The 25,753-nt window shown below is 43.9% G+C and overlaps 1 protein-coding gene across 19 annotated transcripts in view; it reads right to left on the bottom strand.

The window, feature by feature from the left end:
* LOC110492207 (histone deacetylase 7) overlaps window positions 1-19,174 on the bottom strand; it is a 73,188-nt gene extending 54,014 nt beyond the window's left edge. For 6 of the 19 annotated variants that reach the window (XR_016487359.1, XR_016487361.1, XM_036947173.2 and 3 more), the window contains exons 1-2: window positions 4,777-4,954; window positions 4,031-4,099 (exon numbers count right to left, since the gene is read on the bottom strand). Coding sequence is in view for 4 of the 19 variants with exons in the window: in XM_036947171.2 (XP_036803066.1) it covers window positions 4,031-4,099; window positions 18,030-18,048 (88 nt within the window). In the remaining 15 variants the exon portion in view is untranslated. Of the gene's footprint in view, window positions 1-4,030; window positions 4,100-4,652; window positions 4,955-18,029 lie in introns of those variants that run through there. The other 13 variants (XR_016487356.1, XR_016487357.1, XM_036947168.2 and 10 more) reach the window with 5 other exon arrangements.
* Window positions 19,175-25,753: the final 6,579 nt, after the last annotated feature.

Below are 25,753 nucleotides of genomic sequence, written 5' to 3'. Positions count from 1 at the left end.
TACCCTCTGTAGTGCCTTGCGGTCGGAGCCCGAGCAATTGCCGTTTGGCCCATTCTAGTTTGTTGGTGATGTGGACACCAAGGAACTTGAAGCTCTCAACCTGTTCCACTACAGCCCCGTCGATGAGAATGGTGGCGTGCTCGGTCCTCCTTTTCCTGTAGTCCACAATCATCTCCTTAGTCTTGGTTACTTTGAGGGATAGGTTGTTATTCTGGCACCACACGGCCATGTCTCTGACCTCCTCCCTATAGGCTGTCTCGTCATTGTCGGTGATCAGGCCTACCACTGTTGTGTCGTCTGCAAACTTAATGATGGTGTTGAGTCGTGCCTGGCCATGCAGTCGTGGGTGTACAGGGGGGGACTGAGCACGCACCCCTGAGGGGCTCCAGTGTTGAGGATCAGCGTGGCAGATGTGTTGCTACCTACCCTCACCACCTGGTGGCGGCCCGTCAGGAAGTCCAGGATCCAGTTGCAGAGGGAGGTGTTTAGTCCCAGGATCCTTAGCTTAGTGATGAGCTTTGAGGGAACTATGGTGTTAAACGCTGAGCTGTAATCAATAAATAGCATTCTCACGTAGGTGTTCCTTTTGGCCAGGTGGGAAAGGGCAGTGTGGAGTGCAATAGAGATTGCATCATCTGTGGATCTGTTTGGGCGGTATGCAAATTGGAGTGGGTCTAGGGTTTCTGGGATAATGGTGTTGATGTGAGCCATTACCAGCCTTTCAAAGAACTTCAATGTTACGGACGTGAGTGTTACCTGTAGTCATTTAGGCAGGTTGCCTTCGAGTTCTTGGACACAGGGACTATGGTGGTCTGATTGAAACATGTTGGTATTACAGACTCAATCAGGGACTTGTTGAAAATGTCAGTGAAGACACCTGCCAGTTGGTCAGCACATGCCCGGAGCACACGTCCTGGTAATCCGTCTGGCCCCGCAGCCTTGTGAATGTTGACCTGTTTGGCCTGTTTGATGGTTCGTCGGAGGGCATAGCAGAATTTCTTATAAGCACTTTGAAAGCGGCAGCTCTATCCTTTAGCTCAGTGTGAATGTTGCCTGTAATCCATGGCTTCTGGTTGGGGTATGTACGTACAGTCACTGTGGGGACGAGGTCCTCAATGCACTTATTGATAAAGCCAGTGACTGATGTGGTGTACTCCTCAATGCCATCGGATGAATCCTGGAACATGTTCCAGTCTGTGATAGCAAAACAGTCCTGTAGTTTAGCATCTGCTTCACCTGACCACTTTTTTTTATAGAGTCACTAGTGCTTCATGCTTTCATTTTTGCTTGTAAGCAGGAATCAGGAGGGTAGAATTGTGGGACCTAAAGGGAACGTCGCAGAATGTCCTCAGGACGTCCCCTGTTTGCTGGGTGGTGAGGCTATTCGGTTAGTCACTCCCTTAAAGCCAGTGTGTGTGTGTGCTTCCAACCCTCCTTCCACCTTCAACATCAAACACATTCCCCACAGCCCCAGTGAGATAAGACACTCAACACAGCAACTCTCTCAAAGAGACTCTGCATGGCCCACTCATCACCCAGGCCCAACATACGTCAACACACCCACATCAACAACCCTCACAACAACACACACCTGTCTCAGCCATGCCACCACCGTATCACCACAACATCTCTTAGCAAGAAACTAAAACAAACATTGTTACGGACAGCCAGTCGAGTCGTGTCAAGTGTTGCGGTGCTGTAGGCTACATGGTGTGATATGAAAGGTTGCACTTGTCTTGCATGCATCAATTACTGTGGTTTCATTCTATGTCATGTTATTTAAGAAGAGGATGCACCCAGTAAAGGACTACATAGCGCTCTCTCAACAAGCCTGTTGCACCGAACCATGGAGGAGCAACCTGTACTGTATAACCATGACTACAAAGTGAAACAATTTCCTGCATCACCCTGAGAGCAGAACAGACAGGTAAACGAAAGTTCCGCCACTTGACCCAGAGGTCAGCAGTATGGGGACGTTGTGTAGTGAACCCTGGTCTGGCTCCTGGGTGGGGAGAGAGGGACGAGAGGAGAGAAGAAAGGCCCCTGGATTGCTAACCCTAAGGTACTATGAAAACAGAACATTCATGGCCAGCCCAGCTTGGCAGAGACACAAAGGAAAGAGGACAGTTTCTGCTACATTTACTGCTCTCTGAGAGAAGAGGAGAGGCTACAGTATAATTCAGTGGTTAAGGTAAACGGCATATGAGTGCGCACAAAAATGCAGATAATGACATCTTTCTGACATCCGTGCATCTCTCTTTTCTCTCCTGTCTCTCGCCAAGTTTAAGTCCCGGTGTCCCTCTGCAGTTATCAAGATTTCTTTCTATCCCTCTCCCTATCGCACACTCTCTGAGACTTTTAAACTTTAACAACTGTTCTGGGAAAACCATGAATATGCAGAGTCACGCTTTTCTGACTGAATGAACAACAACAGAAGAGGACATTAAAATTCTTGGTAACACACACAAACGCATGTACACACACACACACACAAAACGCACGCACTCACACTGAATACATAACTGCAAAACCCACAGTCGTTATCAGAGACCAGAAACGTATCCATCTCCAAATCCAGTAAGCAAACCTCAGAACTATAAGTAGATTTATTTTCCTGGTTCCTGGCATTCAAAGTTAACACAGGTAGACCATGAGACCATTAGCAGAGCATCAGGCCATTAACTGACTTGAGCTCCTGGTGCAGAGCTGGGAGTTTGCTTAAGGTGACTTGGTAACTTTTTAACATGTCCAACTGGCCTGAGAGGTAAATGCTATATGTATTAACTGCCGTTATGAAACCAATTCCTGGACAGCATGACTAGGGACACAATTTACAGGCCTGCCTCAGGGATCCAGACTCACATTTCACATTCACCAATGTTTGGTTCCACAGATAACAAGGTCTGTCACCACAAGGAATATGTATCTACCTGTATCAAATTATTTTATGGATCTAAAGGACAGCAAACGATTAATCTATCCAACTTCAGTCGAGTTGTATATAGGACTAATACAGGACTAAAAGTCTCTGCCTCCCTGACTAAACGTTCAATTGAACCCTCTGGGCTTTTTCTCTCAAGACAGCAACGGGAGGGAAGGAGGGAGTCAGCTGACCCGGGTTTCAGTCAGAAACAGGAAACGTGATCTTTACTGCAGCTCCTTGCAAAACAATCTTGCTATTGTTATCTCCATTTTCCTCCGTTCCTGGTATGTTAAGGGAAATGTAAGACTATATTTTTTGAGGGTTTGTGAGTTCTCATCCCCTTCACTCTCCGTATCACAACCCTTCACTCTGTGGTTTCACAAGCAACAAATACCTTGTCCAGACAAACAGCAAGCCACAGACACGTACTCGGTTCCAGACTCTGAATAGGCTGGCATGATCCAAATCCAAACTGCTGGAAAATATATTTAACTGATATTGAGCTTCTTGCTATGGAATGATACACTACCGTCTGGGCACATAACTCATCACAGACGCAGTACCTTTCCCCTGGCATGTGGCAGTAGAATCACAACAAGAGGATCTGAGGAACAACCACAGCACAGCGCTGACGGACCACAGCCTAGTTGTAATTACCTCATTGATTTAACTTAAATTAAGGGGGCTTGTTGTGTGTCTCATCAGAGCAACAGCAGCAGCTAGCGGAGAATGAGACGCACAGCCCTCATCATCATCATCATTATGCTCATCATCATTAGCAGCGCTCAACCCAGAACAATGTTTTCTCCAGGATATTTCCATATTTGTCCGGGCATAGATTGTTATAGACATACAGAATTGGCTAGATCTGAACGTTTCTGACAACTGCATAACTGTTCTGACCTGTTCAAAGAACCTTGAATAGCGGGTGGGTTGGTGACATGCAAACAGATGTAGCCCATCTAAAAAAAAAAATGACTAATTCTGAAAAAAAATGTATATATATCTATGTAGGCCAGGCCTATTCTGAAGACCGTGAGGTGATATGCAGCAATGAGTTGTTACATTGTTATTTCACGGCTGAAGTGACACATTTAGGGGGCCTACCTGCCACTCTTGAAAAAACGCTGTCCCGTTGGTCTTTGTCTAGGGTAGGTCCCGACGCCGTGATTGCATCTGCAGACCGGAGAGAGAAAGTTTATTATTCACAATCATCAGAGCAATGAACTATCAATGTTATCTTCGTAATAGATAACATCAAACATATGTATCAAAAGTATAGGCTGTCTAAAACAAAAGGACCTTACACAGCTTTCAGAAAAAAAAAAGAAAGAAACACTTTGCTTCCGACAAAAAGTATCGCTTCACGATCGCGAACTTTCTTGTAACAATTCAACAATGGAATTCATTTTCTCACTCGGAGAAAACCTGTTGCCCTGGCCTGAACATCTGCTCTGAGGGGATGCCATGGAAACGAGAAGGGAGAGAAATAACATGCCTACATTTACAAGACGGCCCTGCGAGGAGAGGTTGATTGTAGCCCCAATTAAATCGGCTTGTTTCAAAACGTTGCCAACCTATTTCTAGAATGACAGACCTGGCTGCGGTGCACATAAACATGACCAGTATGATACATTCCCAGGTATATAGAGTACTCTACTGTTGCAATATAACCTCGAACAATTATCTGAGATCTCGCAAGTTATGGGCATGAAAGAAAATGTGTTACCTTGTAAGAATAAGTCACAAAATAACTCCACATTCTAAAACTGGCTACTCCTCCAAAAACAAAAACAAAAAGGCAATGATATGATTCGTCCTGTGAAGCCTAGGCTATTTGTGAAAGGACTTACAGGGAACGGGACCAGGGTCAAAGGATGAGATTCGTCAGTAGTACAAGAGAGTGAGAAAGAAAGAGTTGTCGCAAGCAACTTGGTAAGTCCAGCCCCTGAAGAAGACGAAAATAGAAATCTAGGCGGGTAGCACCAAAAATAGCGTTGACATCACACAACTTCTCTCTGCCATTGTTTCAGCATAGGAGCTTCCTATTGGTACACTCTGTAGCCAATCCGAACACCGTACTTTTTCCTGTCCGAAACTTTGTTCATAGTTTTTGTTCAGATGGCTTCTACAGCTCCACCTGCTGACATGGCAACCACTGTTTATTGCAAGAGAATAACTATGTTAGAGTCCTCTACTCGTACTTTTTGGACAACGCTATTATAAACATGTAATAACTTGTGTAATAATAATTATTCTCTGTTCCAATATGTTTCTCAATGTAGCATCTCCATGTGAACTTATGACATCAATCAAGTAAACCAAACAGTATGATATAGAGTTTACAAGTGCTCTATTAGCTGTTGTCTCAATTAGCAGCATGTATGGTTATAGCAGAGAAATATGGAACTCTGAGAAAAGGTGAAAGTTAAAATGTAATTTGTCAGCTTTATCTGGGCATCTTCAATTTCACAGACAACTTCTATGAAATGTCTTTATGAATGCGTACAGTAGCTCCTAGGAAATGGTGAGATCTAAATAGTTACTAAGGGCTTCCTGTCTATCTATTGGACAAGGTAACCCATGCACATTACTTTATCTGTCACCTCCCACGAACTCTTCCTGTGACCCTAATGCATTGTTTAAAAGTAACAATACAAATTGTGATGTTTGGATTAAAACATCCGAAAGACACAGTTGCCTACAGATGTAGGATCTTAACTTGATCACCCTGTTGCAGGAGAACTTTCTTGCAATGCAGGACATTTTTTACTTGTAGTGTATTTGAGGTTTAAAAAGGATTCTGAAGTTTGTCATTTCCACTTTGGAATTTCAGACTTGATTTTCCCTTACGAAAACTGTATCAACCCCTACAAAAATGTCTATTAATTATAATCCACATAATAATGCACATTTCCTGCTGTAGCAAACGGACTCAAAATCAGATCCTACATGTGTACATCTTTTGCAGAGGAGCAAATAACACAATATGAGGGTTTGAGGTGGGAGTCGAGCATCACCTGCGTGTGCTGTGTGTGTTTTGAGGACAGGAAATGACAGAAAGTGATCTATGATAAAGAGTTTAATCCATCCTTAAAAGGCTGGTTTCCCCGGCTTGAGCACTGCTTTCATTTCCACTCAACCTCCGTGATGCAGTTTTCAAGCTCAACAGTAAAACAAACTGCTCATGCACACCAAGAACGAAACCTAATGCAGGCTGTGCTGTGGGTTATACTCGCCTTCACATGCGTATGCACAGGGGGAGCCCAGCACCCTTACCAGAAATCCTCCCAAAGTGTGGGTGTTTATGAGTGTGTGCATGTGTGTGTGGTTTGTCTTGTCAATTACACAATCCCCCAGTCTGAATCACGTCCGGCATGAGCTGAAAATAACAAGACCACAGTGTGTGTGACAGCGAAACGGCACAGCAGGCTAGCAGCCCACAGGGAGGCACACACACATGATCACGAACACAGGCAGAAGTTTAGGCGCACTGGCGAGGCGCTGGCCTGTGAGCCACGCTGCACTGTAACACCCAAATGTAAAAGACAGGCAGCAGTGACCAATCTGTTGCTCTGGTTGAGACGGATGTTAAACTGTTTCATTTGACCCATGTTATGCGGTGTCAGAGACGTGATGCATACAAACACTCTTTTAGAGTGACTGTATAAGACACTAAGAATTTCTAAGAATATAATTCAATCAAATGTATCCAAAATGTTTAAACAGAGGCTGGACATACAGCGGGCCCAGTTAAAATATGTTGAAATGTATTTTTATAGAATATTTACCACGTTCAGATGTCAGTTAATTTGAGGGGAAGAGGCCTCTATGTTAGTTCTATACTGTATGTACAGGATGTGGTCAGCTGTGAACTACATGTATTTACAGTTGAAGTCAGAAGTTTACATGCACTTAGATTGGTTGCAGCCATTAAAACTCGTTTTTCAACCACTCCACACATTTCTTGTTAACAAACTATATTTTGGCAAGTCAGTTAGGACATCTACTTTGTGCATGACAAGTCATTTTTCCAACAATTGTTTACAGAGAGATTATTTCACTTATAATTCACTGTATCACAATTCCAGGGGGTCAGAAGTTGACTGTGCCTTTAAAAAGCTTGGAAAATTCCAGAAAATTATGTAATGGCTTTAGAAGCTTCTGATAGGCTAAGTGACATCATTTGAGTCAATTGGAGGTGTACCTGTGGATGTATTTCAAGGCCTACCTTCAAACTCAGTGCCTCTTTGCTTGACATCATGGGAAAATCAAAAGAAATCAACAAAAATGGTAGACCTCCACAAGTCTGGTTCATCCTTGGGAGCAATTTCCAAACGCCTGAAGGTACCACGTTCACATGTACAAACAATAGTACGCAAGTATAAACACCATGGGACCATGCAGCCGTCACACCGCTCAAGAAGGAGACGCGTTCTGTCTCCTAGAGATTAACGTACTTTGGTGCAAAAAGTACAAATCAATCGCAGAACAACAGCAAAGGACCTTGTGAAGATGCTGGAGGAAACAGGTAAAAAGTATTTATATCCAAAGTAAAATGAGTCCTATATCGACATAACCGGAAAGGCCGCTCAGCAAGCAAGAAGCCACTGCTCCAAAACCGCCATAAAAAAGCCAGACTACGGTTTGCAACTGCACATGGGGATGAAGATCGTACTTTTTGGAGAAATGTCCTCTGGTCTGATGAAACAGACCATTTTGTTACTAAAGCACCTTATACCACCCACCACTGCGACCTGTATGCTCTAGTCGGTTGGCCCTTGCTACATATTCGTCGCCAGACCCACTGGCTCCAGGTCATCTACAAGTCCATGCTAGGCAAAGCTCCGCCTTATCTCAGTTCACTGGTCACGATGGCAACACCCACCCGTAGCACGCACTCCAGCAGGTGTATCTCACTGATCATCCTTAAAGCCAACACCTCATTTGGCCGCCTTTCCTTCCAGTTCTCTGCTGCCTGTGACTGGAACAAATTGCAAAAATCACTGAAGTTGGAGACTTTTATCTCCCTTACCAACTTTAAACATCTGCTATCTGAGCAGCTATATCGCTGCAGCTGTACATAGTCCATCGGTAAATAGCCCACCCAATATACCTACCTCATCCCCATACTGTTTTTATTTATTTACTTTTATGCTCTTTTGCACACCAGTATCTCTACCTGCACATGACCATCTGATCATTTATCACTCCAGTGTTAATCTGCTAAATTGTAATTATTCGCTCCTATGGCCTATTTATTGCCTACCTCCTCATGCCTTTTGCACACAATGTATATAGACTTTCTTTTTTTTACTACTGTGTTATTGACTTGTTTATTGTTTACTCCATGTGTAACTGTGTTGTTGTCTGTTCACACTGCTTTGCTTTATCTTGGCCAGGTCGCAGTTGTAAATGAGAACTTGTTCTCAACTAGCCTACCTGGTTAAATAAAGAGAAAAAATAGAGCTGTTTGGCCATAATGACCATCATTATGTTTGGAAGAAAAAAAGGGGGAAGCTTGCAAGCCAAAGAACACCATCCCAACCGTGAAGCACGGGGGTGGCAGCATAATATTGTGGGTGTGCTTTGCTGCAGGAGGGACTGGTGCACTTCACAAAATAGATGGCATCATGAGGAGTAAAATTATGTGGATATATTGGCTGAGGTGTATGTAAACTTCCGACTCCCACCTGCACAATTACACTGACAAGGACCCTCAGTTTCACACACATATTATAATCAGGATCAATACACAAAATAAGACAACGCTTCCAAAAAGTGCAAGATGAGTACTGTCAAAACCTAAACCATGTTCCACGGCAAGATCCTGGGATGCCTCTTAATTACATTAGAATTGACAGAATTTTTGCAACTTTGCTGTACATTCCAACTCAAGTCAATAAGACATAGATAGATACAGATATTATTTTAGGCCTTTCAGGACAAGACCTGGTAACCTCTGCCCAAGATCACAATGTGGTCCAGAGAGAGAGGGCATCAGACAGACGGGGACAGGGATGGAGGGAGGAGGGCATCAGACAGACGGGGACAGGGATGGAGGGAGGAGGGCATCAGACAGACGGGGACAGGGATGGAGAGAGGACGGCATCAGACAGACAGGGACAGGGATGGAGAGAGGAGGGCATCAGACAGATGGGGACAGGGATGGAGGGAGGAGGGCATCAGACAGACAGGGACAGGGATGGAGGGAGGAGGGCATCAGACAGACAGGGACAGGGATGGAGGGAGGAGGGCATCAGACAGACGGGGACAGTGATGGAGGGAAGTGGAGGGCAGGATGAAGACAGCCATTGTTTGGGTTCTAAACAGGGCTCAGCTGGTCTGCTTGGGCACCATGCTCCGCGCTGGGGCACCATGCTCCGCGCTGGGGCACCATGCTCCGCGCTGGGGCACCATGCTCCGCATTGGGGCACCGTGCTCCACACTGGGGCACCATGCTCCGCGCTGGGTCACCATGCTCCGCGCTGGGGCACCATGCTCCGCGCTGGGGCACCATGCTCCGCGCTGGGGCACCATGCTCCGCGCTGGGGCACCATGCGGCACACCGGCGGCACACACAGTAAATAGTGTCCCTCAATGAAATAAGCTGTAGAAGGTCAAATGTAGATTCAACTAGCTAACTTTATGAGCTCAATTTGATTTGTTTGTCCTACTTCTCAGAATGGTAGCAACAGAGCAGTCAACTGTCTTTTTTCTGATAATTACATGCCTGATGTGTTAATTTAAGTCAAAGTCAATCATGTGTGTTGAAAGAGCTTTGGAATAAGAACCATGCTAAAACTGAACAAAAACAACTGAAAAGAACACAATGGCACTGCAATCTGACATATTGTACAGACAGCATGGTCTAAAGTCAAAGAGAGAACAGTAGAGGACAGACAGTATGGTCTAAAGTCAAAGAGAGAACAGTAGAGTACAGACAGTATGGTCTAAAATCAAAGAGAGAACAGTAGAGAGGACAGACAGTATGGTCTAAAATCAAAGAGAGAACAGTAGAGTACAGACAGTATGGTCTAAAGTCAAAGAGAGAACAGTAGAGTACAGACAGTATGGTCTAAAATCAAAGAGAGAACAGTAGAGAGGACAGACAGTATGGTCTAGAATCAAAGAGAGAACAGTAGAGTACAGACAGCATGGTCTAAAGTCAAAGAGAGAACAGTAGAGTACAGACAGTATGGTCTAAAATCAAAGAGAGAACAGTAGAGAGGACAGACAGTATGGTCTAAAGTCAAAGAGAGAACAGTAGAGTACAGACAGTATGGTCTAAAGTCAAAGAGAGAACAGTAGAGTACAGACAGTATGGTCTAAAATCAAAGAGAGAACAGTAGAGAGGACAGACAGTATGGTCTAAAATCAAAGAGAGAACAGTAGAGTACAGACAGTATGGTCTAAAGTCAAAGAGAGAACAGTAGAGTACAGACAGTATGGTCTAAAGTCAAAGAGAGAACAGTAGAGTACAGACAGTATGGTCTAAAATCAAAGAGAGAACAGTAGAGAGGACAGACAGTATGGTCTAAAATCAAAGAGAGAACAGTAGAGTACAGACAGTATGGTCTAAAATCAAAGAGAGAACAGTAGAGTACAGACAGTATGGTCTAAAATCAAAGAGAGAACAGTAGAGTACAGACAGTATGGTCTAAAATCAAAGAGAGAACAGTAGAGTACAGACAGTATGGTCTAAAATCAAAGAGAGAACAGTAGAGTACAGACAGTATGGTCTAAAATCAAAGAGATAACAGTAGAGAGGACAGATGGCCATGTCAAGTTTAATAACCAAAATCCCCTCCATCAAATGTGTATGTAGTACACAGTATTGGGGAGTACTACATGTAGTTCAACTAGTCATTTAACTATATTTTGCAGTAGCTTGGTGGTAGTTGAACTAAAATCAAATCTAGGTAGTGTTTTCAGTAGTTAATTACTTTGTTGCCATGTAGTGGTGTAGCTAATTACTGGAACTACACACTACTTTTTTGGCAAAAACAAAATATGGGTGAAGTAGGCAAGAATTTTCTTTCTTTTTCGGCATCAGACCTGCCCAATTCTCACTTGAAACATTGTTTTTGTGTTTAATAGGCTAAATTACACATTCTGTTAACATATGACCAGAAAGTGATCTTTCTGGCAATTTGTAATCTATGACATTTCAAATTTACATACGATCATTTTTCACAGGTAGTTTGGATGTAGTGAACTACTTTTTCAAAGTAACTTTATTTCAGTACACTATATTTTTGGGTAGCTTTTTGGGTAGCACAGAATGCCTGCCAGCCAGCCAATCCAGTCATATGAAACAACTGTCTCTCTCTGCCTGCCCTGACCTCAATGCATCTACTCTACAACACACACTCACAAATAGGGACTTTTTATTTTTCCGATGTCTAGTATAATGTCTGATCAAGATGACAAGAGGAAGGGCTAACCAGGAGACCAGAAGTTGCCAACAGTGGTGGTGGGTGTTGAGTGCAAAATATCAGGCAGACAGCCTGCAGCTCACCACATGCACCACCCTGCCGGCCTACTCCATCACCACCCAACAAATTATCAAGATACAACTTCTGAAATATCCACACTAATTCAGCATCTATGGTTTAAGAAATACACATGTTGTATTCTTGCTGTATCAAAATATAGAATAAAGCTTTTTAGAAATTCAATCTGCGCATTTTAATCCATATTTATAAACCGCATATATGTGTGAAATATGTTTTCCTGCCATGAATCACTTCCATTTTGTGATTAAAGGAGAACCGAAGCACTAAGTCATCCTGAAGCAGAAAGTTGGTAATAACGAGCGTTTGAATTCAAAATAGATATAACTAGATTACAGTTGTTGGACCAGCTGTTGAGAACCTTTCCACTGAATCAAACCTCATAAGGCTGTTTAGATCAAGGCGCGGTTGGGCTTTATGTTAGCTACATGTGTGGACAGTATGCAGTTGTTAAAATCCAGTACTGTGCATTTACTTGTGTGTATATAAATGAGATCATTTTAAATCTGTGGAGACTCATATTTCACCAATTATGAAACACAATATAAAAGGGTCTAAGTGACCAGTACCAGCAGTGTAGTGAATAAATGTCCTGGCACAGAAACACCAGGCCGTGGGAGAGGGACACAGGTACATATGTGAACTGATAGGCTTATACTTCATTACTGCAGTGTGAGAGAAGAAAGAAGAGAGAGTGAAGGAGGAAGAATGGAGGAGTGAGCAATGTGTCTGATGTGAGGATGTCTGGTCGCAGCTTGCCAACAGGGTCCTTCCCTTGAAGAAGCCAAAAGGAATGTGAAAAATGCTGGATAAGGAGGTATGGAAGCAGCAGTCATAGTTATAACACTCACAGTATGAAGAGAAAGAAAAAGAGAAGAGAAGAGAAGAGAAGAGAAGAGAAGAGAAGAGAAGAGAAGAGAGCATAGAGAAAGACATGGAGAATGGATTTGAGTACAGGACAGTTTGTTGGAGAGTGAATACTACAATGGGATCAGTGGATGTTTAGATGTTTAATAGTAGAGTCGTGTGTGTATTTGTGCACACACGCAAGTGTGTGTGTGTGTTTGAAAGAGGTTGACAGAAATGGGATAACAGTGTGCAGTGCTGTATGTAAGCAAGGAGCAGCAGTGAAGGATGGCGTGGACAGGGTTTACAGTACAGGATCATTTTGGTCATTTAGCAGAGCGATTTTGGTCACTTATCCAGAGCGATTTGGGTTGAGCGCCTTGCTCAAGGGCACACTGGCAGATTCGTCACCCAGTCGGCACAGGGATTCAAACCAACAACATTTACTTGCCCAATGCTCTTAACCCCTAGGCTACCTGCGACCCAGCATAATGTCTGTTGGCCCTCGCTTATCAGTCGTACACCCCCTGAACTGCACATACAGAATCCAATTCACACACAGTCATACTAACAAATACGCACATATACACAGGGACACGCATAGCACATTTTCCATGGGGTTTTTAGTGTCCATTCGTTCACTGACGTGGTGGGTGGTTGTGTGAGCGAGAGTCTGAAACATACAGCTGGCTGTGAAGAGGCCCAACTGGAAAGTGTTGGTTAGAGCTCTCTATCCTGTACATCATCAGTGTGTCTGTTCAGCACACCACCAGGTTCAAACAGTCACTTTCCAAAACAAAGGAAAACAGCTCACACTAGGTTCCCTATAGAACAGTCATCAAGCTCTACTGTGTTTATAATATATATATATATTAAATGGAGATTGATAATCTATTCAATACAAAATTAGGTGGTAGGTGGTATGTCTGATGAGTTTCACATGAGCACATACCTCATATAAAGTAATACTATAGGAAAGAACTATGGTATACCTTTTGTTTGCTATTTTTAATATTGATTAATACAGCTACCAAATGTGGCAATTTCCAGTCATAGCTCAATGGAAACTAAATCTCCTTCTCAAATGAAACTTGAAACTGATTTCATGCATTTTTTTTGTAGATGGTTCAAGAGAGCCAGACAGCCCAGGGGGAATCCCAGAGGGCGCCTCAATATCGGTATCGGCGATCAGAATGAGATCTCACATCTCAACTCCCACTATTCTCACTAACAACAAGACAAACGAGGTGGGCGTAGGACATGGAGAGAAGCCCAAAATAGCCTGTCACATTCTGTCTTTCCATCTCTATGTTACGCACATCACTCAGTTACTCATCTGCCTATCTGGTCCTTGAATGTGAGAAATTCTATGTATCTAGATTTATATCAAATGTTACACAAGTACTAAGTTAAGGCCTGGGCACATCACTATTACAGAAACCACTGTAGTTTTTTAATGATCTTGTCAATGATTTAGACACTAAAATGAAATGTGATGCTTTGTTTGTGGAACTGTCAAAAGCTTTTTTGATACTGTTGATCATGCTATTTTATTGAATAAGTTTTCCTTGATCGGCCTGAGCTCGGACGCCTGTTCATGGCTTCATGATTATCTTAGTGACAGAACTCAGGCCTTCATGATTGATGGGGTTAAGTCTGAATTTCTTGAAGTACATAAAGGTGTACCACAGGGGTTGATTTTGAGACCTCTTCTCTTCACTACTCATTTAAACCCCATTGGTCAATCCTAATTGATTTTTTTTACTTTGTCTATATACAGATGATACTATTATGTATGCTATTGCCCTGACTGTTGATCTGGATGTGTCAAAACCAGTCAGATTATATAGCTATTTTTAGAATCCCTTCCTGATTTAAACAATTACATGTTGTTTTCAAACTCTCGTAAGTATGTTTCAGATGAACTACATGTTCACTGATTAGGGGGTTCTCCAATCGAACGTGTTCCTGCATATTAATGCTTAGGCAATTGGATTGACAAGGATTTGATGTTTAAACAACATATAGAGGAGCTGGTTAAGAAGCTAAGACTTAAAGTTGTCTTTTTCTACAGAAACAGATTGTGCCTTTCTCTAAGCATTAGGATGCAGATTTGGATGCCACCTACCATACTGCCCTTCATTTTGTTACAGGTGATAGTTTTGATACTAATCACTGCATCCTGTATCAAAAGGTTGGCTGGACTTTGCTAAAGACCCATAGATCTCTATATTACTCCCTTTTTGTTTACTAGGCCCTACTTCATCATTTCTGTCTTATCTAACTTTGCTGTTGAAGTATAGACACCAGGGTTGTGTAATCAGTTCACAGGATTGGATAACTCGAGGTTCCTTGGGTCTCCACCGAGCTAGGTAGATCTGCTTTTAGTTTTAATGCACCGTATTCCTGGAACTAAATTCTAAATACATTTCATCTTGATGTTCTGGTTTCGTTTGGGCAATTTAGAGTATTGATTGGGGACTCATTTGTGGAGGAATGTGACTGTTTTTCTGGGTGATTCGTGATGCTTCCCATGACTGTGTTTTTGTATTCTAATGTGCATATGTGAGTATAATGTGTAGATTTATGTTGAATATACAGCGCACATTTGTAAAAGAAACATAGGTCTCCATATGTTTCCCCTGTTAAAATAAAGGTTAAATAAAACACTTTCTGATTGTGACAATCAACATTGTTTAAATCATTTTATGACATGTTATCAGGCCTGAAGTTTGTAAGCAAAGCGGCAGTATCTGTAGTTACATTGTATCACCAGAGGAGGGCGGTCAGTAAGGTAGTAAACCACCCGTGCTTCCTCTGCATCTCTCCTCTGAACAGTTGGTGGCAACGTAATTGGGGAGGACGTGCTCGTGGTAATGGCTGGAGCGGAATGGTATCATATATATCAAACACATGGTTTCCATTCTATTCCCTCCTTTTCAGCCATTATTATGAGACGTCCTCCCGTCAGCAGCCACCACTGCCTCCGAACCATCTGTTGCCCCTTAGCAGCCTCTTCTCCATGACCCCTCTAACTCCGCCTCATTAATCTCAACCCTGGTCTCTTAGCCACTTCATCTGGAGCACCTCGTCACTTAAAGACTTCATCTGGACTCAACAGGGGTAAGAACATCTCTGGAATACCAAACACAACATTACAATGACTAGGCTATGATTTCCATATTGATTCAACAGGCACATTCAGGCCTGTTGTCCAACATTAGATACACCAAACAAGTTTGCCATAGATACACAACTCTTGGAGGGCAACATGTGGAAGATCTGTCGCTCCATTTGTTTTGAGATGTGAGTGAAATGTTACACCAGTACCCACCCTGCCCCCACCTTCACTGTGGGCTCCGGCTCCACTAGCCCTCCATGCCTGGGAATACAGGGGAGAGAAAACCATGGCTCTTCCTGACAGGATATCCTGCCCTGAAGTCCTGCTCCTAGGCTCCATGTGACCTCTTAACCCTTCCTGACCTCCAGCCACAGCCACAGCCACAGCATAACAGCCACTGTGCACCCTCCAACACCTCCCACCCCACCGCCCCGGGCCACTCACAGTAAATGGAAGCCATTAGGTGATGAATGAGTGTCGTTGGTGTTGATTTAAGCTCAACGGCGCCCCTGGTGTCCCATATGGACGGTGTGGGTATACCACAACACTGGAGGTAATTAGCCGATCATCTCTCCCACACCCAAGGTCAGTAACTGAGTCCTTTCTCACCCATCTGGAAAAATACTGCTCTGCCTCCAGTCTGAATGTGGTGATACTCAGTGAGGCTTCAAATCACACAGCCACTCTGATCAAAATTATTTTGTGTGTATGTGGTGCTGTTTGTGCGTGCATGCGTGTGGCTGTGTGTGTGTGTGTGTGTGTGTGTGGGGGTGTGTGTAGAGAGAGCTGTTCACACACTGAGAGTGGAAGGAGGTTCCCAGTGGACACAGGACAGGGGCAGGGTTGTCCAGAGACTGGAGTGGAAATCAACACTTCCAGTCAGGACAGGAAGGGCTACTGCCCCTTATCACTGACCACACAGGCTGGAAGGAAGAGGGCTGGGGAGAGAGAACTGGATGAAGTAACAGACAGTGACAGTCAGATAGAAAAAGAAGGAGAGATACATTGACAGAAAGTGAGAGGGTCTTTGATAAAGAGGCCAATGAAAGAGTGGAATGTAACGGGTGTAGAGAGATACAAGATAGGCTACTGTAGATGAGGAGTGAGGCAAGTGGAATGCATTATAGTATCTGCTATCTGTCTGTGACAAGCACAGCGAAGATTAGATTGAGAGCATCCTTGTAGTTGTAAGTTTGTCCTGTAAGGTGGACATATTTGAAGTATATAAATGTGAAGAAAGTATCAGTATGTTGTTATAACAGGCTAAGTGATTGATGGAGGCTTCATGCATAACGATCACACGGTGGTTAAGTATGGCTGCCCAATTCTGATCTTTTTTTCACTAATTGGTATTTTGACCGAAAAGATCTGATGATATTGGTCAAACTATCAATTATTGGAAAAAACTATCAGAATTGGGCTGCCTGTGTAAACACAGCTGATGCATCACCAAAATCTCTGGTGACCGAGCTACTATGATAACATGCACAACACTGTCAGAGACTATGCACAGACTCCCCCAGCCCACACTCCAAGTCAAGTTAACTACAACCCTACCAGTTTTGTATGCAGAGGGAAGCAGGGTTTGGGAGCAGGGTGGGGAACCTTTCAGCACTCAGCACTAGGGATTGTCCCAGATGGACAAGCCGCTCCCTCCCTTTCAAAACAGCCCATGACAGAGGCCAGCCCTCTCCTCTCCTGTCCTCTCCGGTTCCTATGCACATGTAAACTATGGGGATTTAGTGACAACAACAGAATAAGCCAAACATATTCCCTCTGCCTTTAGCAAAGTCCTCTCTGACAATTTGTCTGTCCTCTGAAAGTCAACACATCACAAATGCGGGCTAACTCACTTCCAGTGTGGGTGGGTCTGTTTCCAATTTTCTCACCCCTCCGCCCAAAAAATAAAACTTTGGTCCAAAAACAACAAAACAAGCAAGAAAAAAAGCCACACTTAAATGTTCCTCACTATTAAAGACACGGGGCAAACTAACGTGTTCCTCACTATTAAAGACACGGGGCAAACTAAAATGTTCCTCACTATTAAAGACACGGGGCAAACTAACGTGTTCCTCACTATTAAAGACACGGGGCAAACTAAAATGTTCCTCACTATTAAAGACACGGGGCAAACTAAAGCAGCTCCATCTTGCTGCTCCGCAAATGGTTATCACTGTTTTCCTTCCTTTCTTTGAGAGAGCGTGGGAGCACGCTCGGAGAGGAGGAGAAAACCTGTGCAGAAAACAACAGGAGGAAGCTGGAAACATGAGCCGGGGGCTGCAGAATGAGCCGGGGGCTGCAGAATGAGCCGGGGGCTGCAGAATGAGCCGGGGGAGAAGAGAAAAGAGGGAGAGGAACCGGGGAAAGGGCGAGAAAAAGAGAGAGAGCACTATGACTGGGTACGATGTTCATCTCTGAAGCGCTGACTTTGAAACAAAATTGACATTGAACATAAACTTAATCCACCAGTGATTTTTAAGCCAGCTCACACACAAAAGAGGACTAAGACATGGTTGCATTTCCACATAGACACATTCTCCTTCCATACTATAACAGACATAAAAACACACCTATTGAAAGCGTAACGCTGTAAAGTTAGAGTAGCGCTGAAGCAGGGTCTTACCAGCTCGTAGGGTGAACATCCAGTCAGGGTAGCGTCAGGGTGTCTCTACGCCATATCCAGTCCAGAGCAGGCAGGCACAGTGTCAGCTCCCTCTATCCAGGCTAGCAGGGGAAAAGTGAGGGGCCGCAACAAAAGGCATAGAGGGAGGGAGAAACAGATGAACCACTCTGAGCTGACTGGTGGACTCCCTCTCTCTCTCTAACACACACAGTCACATGTACGCATAACCCGTTCACAGTTGGTCCCCCTATCACTGACTTTTGGGTAACTTATGTCAGAGTTGCCTCAGAAGCTGAAGCGGCGAGTGGAGGAAAAGAAAGAGGATTAGAATGTGTGTGCAGTGGTGTGTGTGTGTGAGCGAGTGAGAGTGTGTGAGAGAGAGGAGCTGGGGAGAGGGGTTAAGGTAGGAGGGACAGGCACAGCTTGGAGGCCGGAGGCAGACTACTAAAGACAATGGCAGGAAACACTATCAGGAGGGAAAAAAACCTTTACAAAAATAATTTTAAAGCCAAAAACAATGACATCCACATGGAAAACAAATGATGCGCTGTGCCTCGACTACAAACAATGATATACAAAACAACAATGATAAAGATAAGAGATGTTTAGCCCTGCTGTTTGAGCCCATATCAAAGTCCTAGTTTCACTGCAAGCTTTCCTCAGGGTCCTTGCTGTTCTGCTGCCATAGACGAGACCAAAAACTGCCCCCAGCAAAAACTAGAATAGTCCCAGTAAGTAAAATGACATTGAAAATATATCTAAACTACATATTTTCCAGACATTACATTTAGGTTTTGAATAAGAGGTGAAAAAGGTATTTTCCGTATGTTTAAAATATATTTTTTTCAGGACGTTAAAAAGGCATATTTTACAGATTTGCATGTATTTTGGGATGTTGAGATCAGGCTCATTTTTGGTTCTGAATGAAAGTTGAAAATAAGCCATTTATAGACGTCTGTAACGGTTCTGTACGTGAAAGAGAGTCGGACCAAAATGCGGCGTGTAGATTACAATTCATGTTTAATGACAAACACACTAAACACAAACACTACAAAAACAATAAAAGTAACGAAAACCGAAACAGCCTATACTTGTGTAAACTAACACAGAACAAGGACATCAGGATACTAAGGACAATCACCCACGAAACACCCAAAGAATATGGCTGCCTAAATATGGTTCCCAATCAGAGACAACGATAAACACCTGCCTCTGATTGAGAACCACTTCAGACAGCCATAGACTTCACTAGAACACCCCACTAAGCTACAATCCCAACACACCACATACAACAACCCATGCCACACCCTGGCCTGACGAAATTAATGAAAATAAACACAAAAGACCAGGGCGTGACAATGTCGATATTTGTGCCATATCAAGGCTGGTCCAGACCGAACAAAATCTAAACCAAACATAGACATCTATGATTGGTTCATATTTGGTCCAGACAGGACCAAAAATCTATGTTCATGGACGTTGAAATCAATGCCGGTCTGGACCGCACCAAATTTGAACCAAACATAGATGTCTATTATCGGTTCATATTTGGTCCGGACCAAAAACCAATGTCCGTGGATGTGGAAAACAAGGTCTGTCCAGAACTGCATCAAAAAAAGATGTCCAAAATGCATCGGTGTCGGTTCGTGCTTACTGAGGTGTAGCCTACAGTGTTTCCTGAAGTATCATTTTATGAATGCCCATCTATGTGGTAAGCCTACCATTTATAAACACCAAAAAACAAAGTATGGACAGGGCCAAAAAAATATGTCCAAAAGACGGTCTCGTGCTTACTGGGGTGTAGCCTACCATGTCTGCAATGGAATCTTATGAATGCCCATCCATGTGGTAGGCCCACCGTTTGTAAAACAGGCCGTTGCATTGTCTTTATTAGTCCTAATTCCTGTGACTCATCAATTTGGCTATTCAAGCTCTGAATATCAGCTACCCAACTTTATCAGGAGTTATTGTGAGCCTATTTGCAATTTGTTTACACAGCAGGAAATGCAGAAGTATTTTATTTTTTGCTATGATGAGCTTGTCAAAATTGATGGATGCAAACTTGAAACCACTGATAATGACAATGGGGTGAAACTCCTGGACAACAGTTGGAATTGTCCATTCCATATTGTCCAACAATATCTCTCCAACAGCAGCCTGAAGAGGCAAAGTGGTCACGGCTTATCACATGGCGGCATCAACACTTACCTAAAAAGCCCTTATGCCACTGGTTGAGAGAAAATGTCATTGTTTTGGGCAGAATTAAGTGAAGTTTTATGTGTTGTTGTTGGAGGTTCTTGGACAGTTTATCTCAGAAAATGCTGCCCTTGTCAATCTGCCGCCACAGGCGTCTGCCTAATCCTGCCTAATGAGCGGGCAGGCCGTGACTTTCCCACACACACACACACACACACACACTGTAATCATACCTTGTGATAAGAAAAGCGTCCCCAGTACTCCCTGTTTAGCCTCAGCTGCTGGGCCACAACAGACAGTATTCTGTCCCCAATCTGATTGCACACACAAGGGGATGGATTTCAACATGCTAATTCAATTTCCTCTCTAGGGGAAAAGGTGAACCAGGAGGACATGGATGAACCGGCCCCTTGTGGAGCTGCCTGCCTCACACTGTGGAGAGCAGATAGTAGATGGATGATTGGCTAATTGTTGGTAAACTGATGACTTGGTCAGATTGACTAATTTGCCTGCGGTCTTGTGGGTCAAACTAGAGAGTAGTTACATCAATAACAAAAGTCCGAGCCCTTCACATTCATAACTGTAATATGAGTTGAGAAATTGGCTGCAGGTTAATTCTGAAGGCTTTTCATTATGTATGAATAATAAAACAAGTCTGTGTGTCACTGTCGGCAGAGCAGTGTGGCATGAAGACACAGTGAATGTTTCTGTAAATGACTAAACACATGGGCGAGGTCCCACCAGAAGGGTGAGTATGTAACACACACACACACACACCTCCAGATGTGGGTGTGTGATGTATGCAGTGATTGTTCTGTGTCCTCTCCCCCCCTCTGTTTTGGTTACCAACCCCTCTGCTAAGCCTAAAATCCAACGCTGCTATCCAACTGTCAGGAGAGGAGGCGCTAAGTGCCTATAACTAGCCTCCCTGTAGCCCTGCTAACAATGTACAGAGCTTTGAAAGAGATGTGGAATGAATGTATATTTCATGCATGTTCTTCTTACACAGTGTCGCTGTTTTTGTGACATTTTTACTACCATAAAATGAAACCATGCAGCCATGTGGTTGATGGAGAATGTACAGTATTTGCAAAATTCCTAAATCCATCTCTGAATCCGAGTGTTGGGATGTAATTACAAAATATAATTTTCTGAATCCAGATTTCATGACAGATCTATCTGTTCTTGCTGTTAGAGTACATGGTGTGGAATGTACAGTGCCTTCAGAAAGTAGTCATACCCTTTGACTAAATCCATTCTGAATTCAACACAACTAAATGTGGATTAAATATTGTTTTTTCTCATCCATTTACACTAAATACCCCATAATGAGTGTTTTCCTAATTTCTTTTGCGAATTGTTTGAAAATGAATTACAGCAATGTCTCATTTACATAAGTATTCACATCCCTGAGTCAATACTTTGTAGAAGCACCTTTGGTGGCGATTACAACGTTGAGTCGTCTTAGGCATATCCGTATCAGCTGTGTACATCTGGATTTGGGGATTTTCTCAAGCTCGTTTAAGTTAGATGGGGAGCAGAGATGAACAGCAATCTTCAAGTCTTTCCACAGATTTTTAATGCGATTCAAGTCTGGGCTTTGGCAGGGTCACTCAAGGACTTTCACATTCTTGTTTAGAAGCCATTTCAGCGTTGCTTTGGCTGTATGCTTGGGGTTATTATCCTGTTGGAATGTAAATCTTCGCCCCAGTCTGAGGTCATTTGTACTCTGAACCAGGTTCTCATCAAGGATTTGCCTGTATTTGGCTCCATTCATTGTTCCCTCTATTCTTACCAGTCTCCCAGTCCCTGCTGCTGAAAACCATCCCCATAGCATGATGCTGCAACCACCATGCTCCATCGTAGGGATGGTGTTAGATGGGTGATGCTGCAACCACCATGCTCCATCGTAGGGATGGTGTTAGATGGGTGATGCTGCAACCACCATGCTCCATCGTAGGGATGGTGTTAGATGGGTGATGCTGCCACCACCATGCTCCATGGTAGGGATGGTGTTAGATGGGTGATGGGCTGTGCCTGGTTTTCTCCAGGCATAGCGCTTTGCATTCAGGCCAAAGAGTAAAATATTTGTCTCCTCAAACCACAGAATCTTTTGCCTTATGCTCCCAAGTGGCACAGCGATCTAAGGCACTGCATCTCAGTGCTAGAGGCTTCACTACAGACCCTGGTTCTGATTGCAGGCTGTATCACAACTGGCTGTGATTGGGGGTCCCATAGTGGTCATTAGGTTCTTGGTCACCTCCCTAACCAAGGTCTTTCATGCCTGGTTTCTCAGTTTGGTTGGACTGCCAGCTCTAGGCAGATTTCCCAATGATGGAGACCACTGTGCTCTTGGAAACGTTCAACACTCTAAAAATTGTTTTATACTCTTACCCAGATATATGCCTCATCACAGAGATCTACGGACAGTTCCTTGGACTTATAGTTTTTGAACGTATAGCATAGCTTCAGCTCTGACGTGCACTATTGACTAAGGGACCTGTTACAGGACCTTATATCGACAGGTGTGTTTCTTTCTAAATCACGTTCAAACAATTGAATTGGCCACAGGTGGACTCCAATAAAGTTGTAGTGACATTTCAAGGATGATTAAAGGGAATTGGGTGGAAATACTGGTGTAAATTAGATATTTTCAACAACAACAAAAAATCTAAAAACAGGTTTTCACCTTGTCATTATGGGGTATTGTATGTAGATGGGTGAGATCAACTGAATCCATTTTGAATTCAGGCTGTAAAACAACTAAATGTGGAATAGGCCAAGGGGTATGAATACTTTCTAGCTGGATGCGGAGCATGTCACAGGTCATAGTTATATTAGTGTACTAGGGAAAGCCACTAGAGGATCAGGCCCGGACGCATTTCGGGTGCTGGAGCACCTACCTCTGTTTTCCTTTATTTAGCAAGACAGTCTTTCCCTTGAAAATAATCTCTGTCAGATCTCTGATGACTTCGTGGCCGTGCCAGCTAGTGACTAGTCTGCAGAGCTACCTCCAGGGTAACATTCATGACAATAAAATGCCATCCTGATGTTTCCTAGCTCATCTCATGCTATTCGTCACATTTTGCCATGAGGATGAGAGAAAATGTAATCGTTTTAAAGCTGTTCATGTGCTATTTGGGGTGCCCCTGACCCCCGGGGCACGTGCCCGTTTGGTAATCCAGCCCTGACAGGATGGATACAGATCAGACTGAGAAGTCTGCAGTGGAACCCATGGCAGTGGAATGATGCTTAACTGGATCTACTGTTGGATTGTTGCTGTAGATGTTATTGTCTATTAGCTTCACAGATTTATAAAACTACATCTGTATGACAGTGGCCAGTGGGGACGAAGCACACTGATGTCTTATTTTGCATTCCCTTCGCTGTATCCTGCACTGAGCTCTGTTATGATCTGCTCGTAAAATGCATAATTAAAACAATTCAACATGCAATGATTCCCCTTTGGGAAGGAGGAATTCATTCTCTGGGCTGGAACCAACTCAACCGCCCTTTCTCCTGCTTCAATAAGGCTTCCATCATGTTTAATATTGGCCTGTACACAACCCTAACAACCAGTCAAATAAATCTACCCCATTGTTAACAATACTTAGATTGTTTTTGGATCGCTCTGCATTCAGCCTCGGACACCTATTTAATTTTAGCATAATATTTTGCTTCCTCTTCCACATACAGACAAAGAATCCTTAACATTTAGATACAAAATATTGAAAGCGGTTTATATTAACACGGTATGGAGTGGGGAAGGAGGATACAGAATGACAGAAGTAACAGTCCAGTGGGAGTAATAAACAGAGGAGAGCGAGAGAGGAAGCAGAGAAGTACATGGAGACAGAGAGGAGAGAGAGAGAGGAGGCAGAGAAGTACATGGAGACAGAGAGGAGAGAGAGAGAGGAGGCAGAGAAGTACATGGAGACAGAGAGGAGGCAGAGAAGTACATGGAGACGGAGAGGAGGCAGAGAAGTACATGGAGACAGAGGTACATGAAGACAGAGAGGAGAGAGAGAGAGAGGAGGCAGAAAAGTACATGGAGACAGAGAGGAGAGAGAGAGAGAGGAGGCAGAGAAGTACATGGAGACAGAGAGGAGAGAGAGAGAGAGAAGTACATGGAGACAGAGAGGAGAGAGAGAGAGAGAGAGGAGGCAGAGAAGTACATGGAGACAGAGAGGAGAGAGAGAAGTACATGGAGACAGAGAGGAGAGAGAGAGGAGGCAGATAAGTACATGGAGACAGAGAGGAGAGAGAGAAGTACACGGAGACAGAGAAGTACACAGAGACAGAGAGGAGGCAGAGAAGTACATGGAGACAGAGAGGAGGCAGAGAAGTACATGGAGACAGAGAGGAGGCAGAGAAGTACATGGAGACAGAGAGGAGGCAGAGAAGTGCATGAGACAGAGAGGAGGCAGAGAAGTACACGGACAGAGAGGAGGCAGAGAAGTACACGGAGACAGAGAGGAGGCAGAGAAGTACACAGAGCGAGAGAGCGAGAGAGCAGGCGGATAAGTACATGGAGCCAGAGGAGAGAGAGAGGAGGCAGATAAGTACATGGAGACAGAGGAGAGAGAGAAGTACATGGAGACAGAAGTACATGGAGACAGAGAGGAGGCAGAGAAGTACATGGAGACAGAGAGGAGAGAGAGAAGTACATGGAGACAGAGGGGGCAGAGAAGTACATGGAGACAGAGAGGAGGCAGAGAAGTACATGGAGACAGAGGAGGCAGAGAAGTACATGGAGACAAGGGAGGGAAAGCAGAGAAGTACATGTAGACAGAGAAGTACACAGAGCCAGAGAGAAGAGAGAGAGAGCGAGAGAGCGAGAGAGCGAGTTAGCGAGTTAGCGAGAGAAGTACATGGAGCCAGATGAGAGAGAGGAGGCAGATAAGTACATGGAGCAAGATGAGAGAGAGAGAGAGAGAGAGAGAGAGAGGACGTAGATAAGTACATGGAGCCAGATGAGAGAGGGAGAGAGGAGGCAGATAAGTACATGGAGCCAGAGGAGAGAGAGGAGGCAGAGAAGTACATGGAGAGAGAGGAGGCAGATAAGTACATGGAGCCAGATGAGAGAGAGGGAGAGGAGGCAGATAAGTATATGGAGTCAGATGAGAGAGAGAGAGAGAGAGAGAGAGAGAGAGCGAGAGCAGATAAGTACATGGAGACAGAGGAGAGAGAGAGGAGGCAGAGAAGTACATGGAGACAGAGAGGAGAGAGAGAGAGAGGAGGCAGAGAAGTACATGGAGACAGAGAGGAGAGAGAGAAGTACATGGAGACAGAGAGGAGGCAGAGAAGTACATGGAGACAGAGGAGGCAGAGAAGTACATGGAGACAAGGGAGGGAAAGCAGATAAGTACATGTAGACAGAGAAGTACACAGAGCCAGAGAGAAGAGAGAGAGAGTGAGAGAGCGAGAGAGCGAGAGAGCGAGAGAGCGAGAGAGCGAGAGAGCGAGAGAGCGAGAGAGCGAGAGAAGTACATGGAGACAGAGAGGAGGCAGAGAAGTACATGGAGACA

Source organism: Oncorhynchus mykiss, chromosome 16 (genome assembly GCF_057628025.1).
Source record: "Oncorhynchus mykiss isolate SJ-2025 chromosome 16, ASM5762802v1, whole genome shotgun sequence".
Taxonomy (NCBI): Eukaryota; Metazoa; Chordata; class Actinopteri; order Salmoniformes; family Salmonidae; genus Oncorhynchus; species Oncorhynchus mykiss.
The sequence above is the reverse complement of the archived record's forward strand: the minus strand, read 5'-3'. Positions and strand labels throughout refer to the sequence as shown.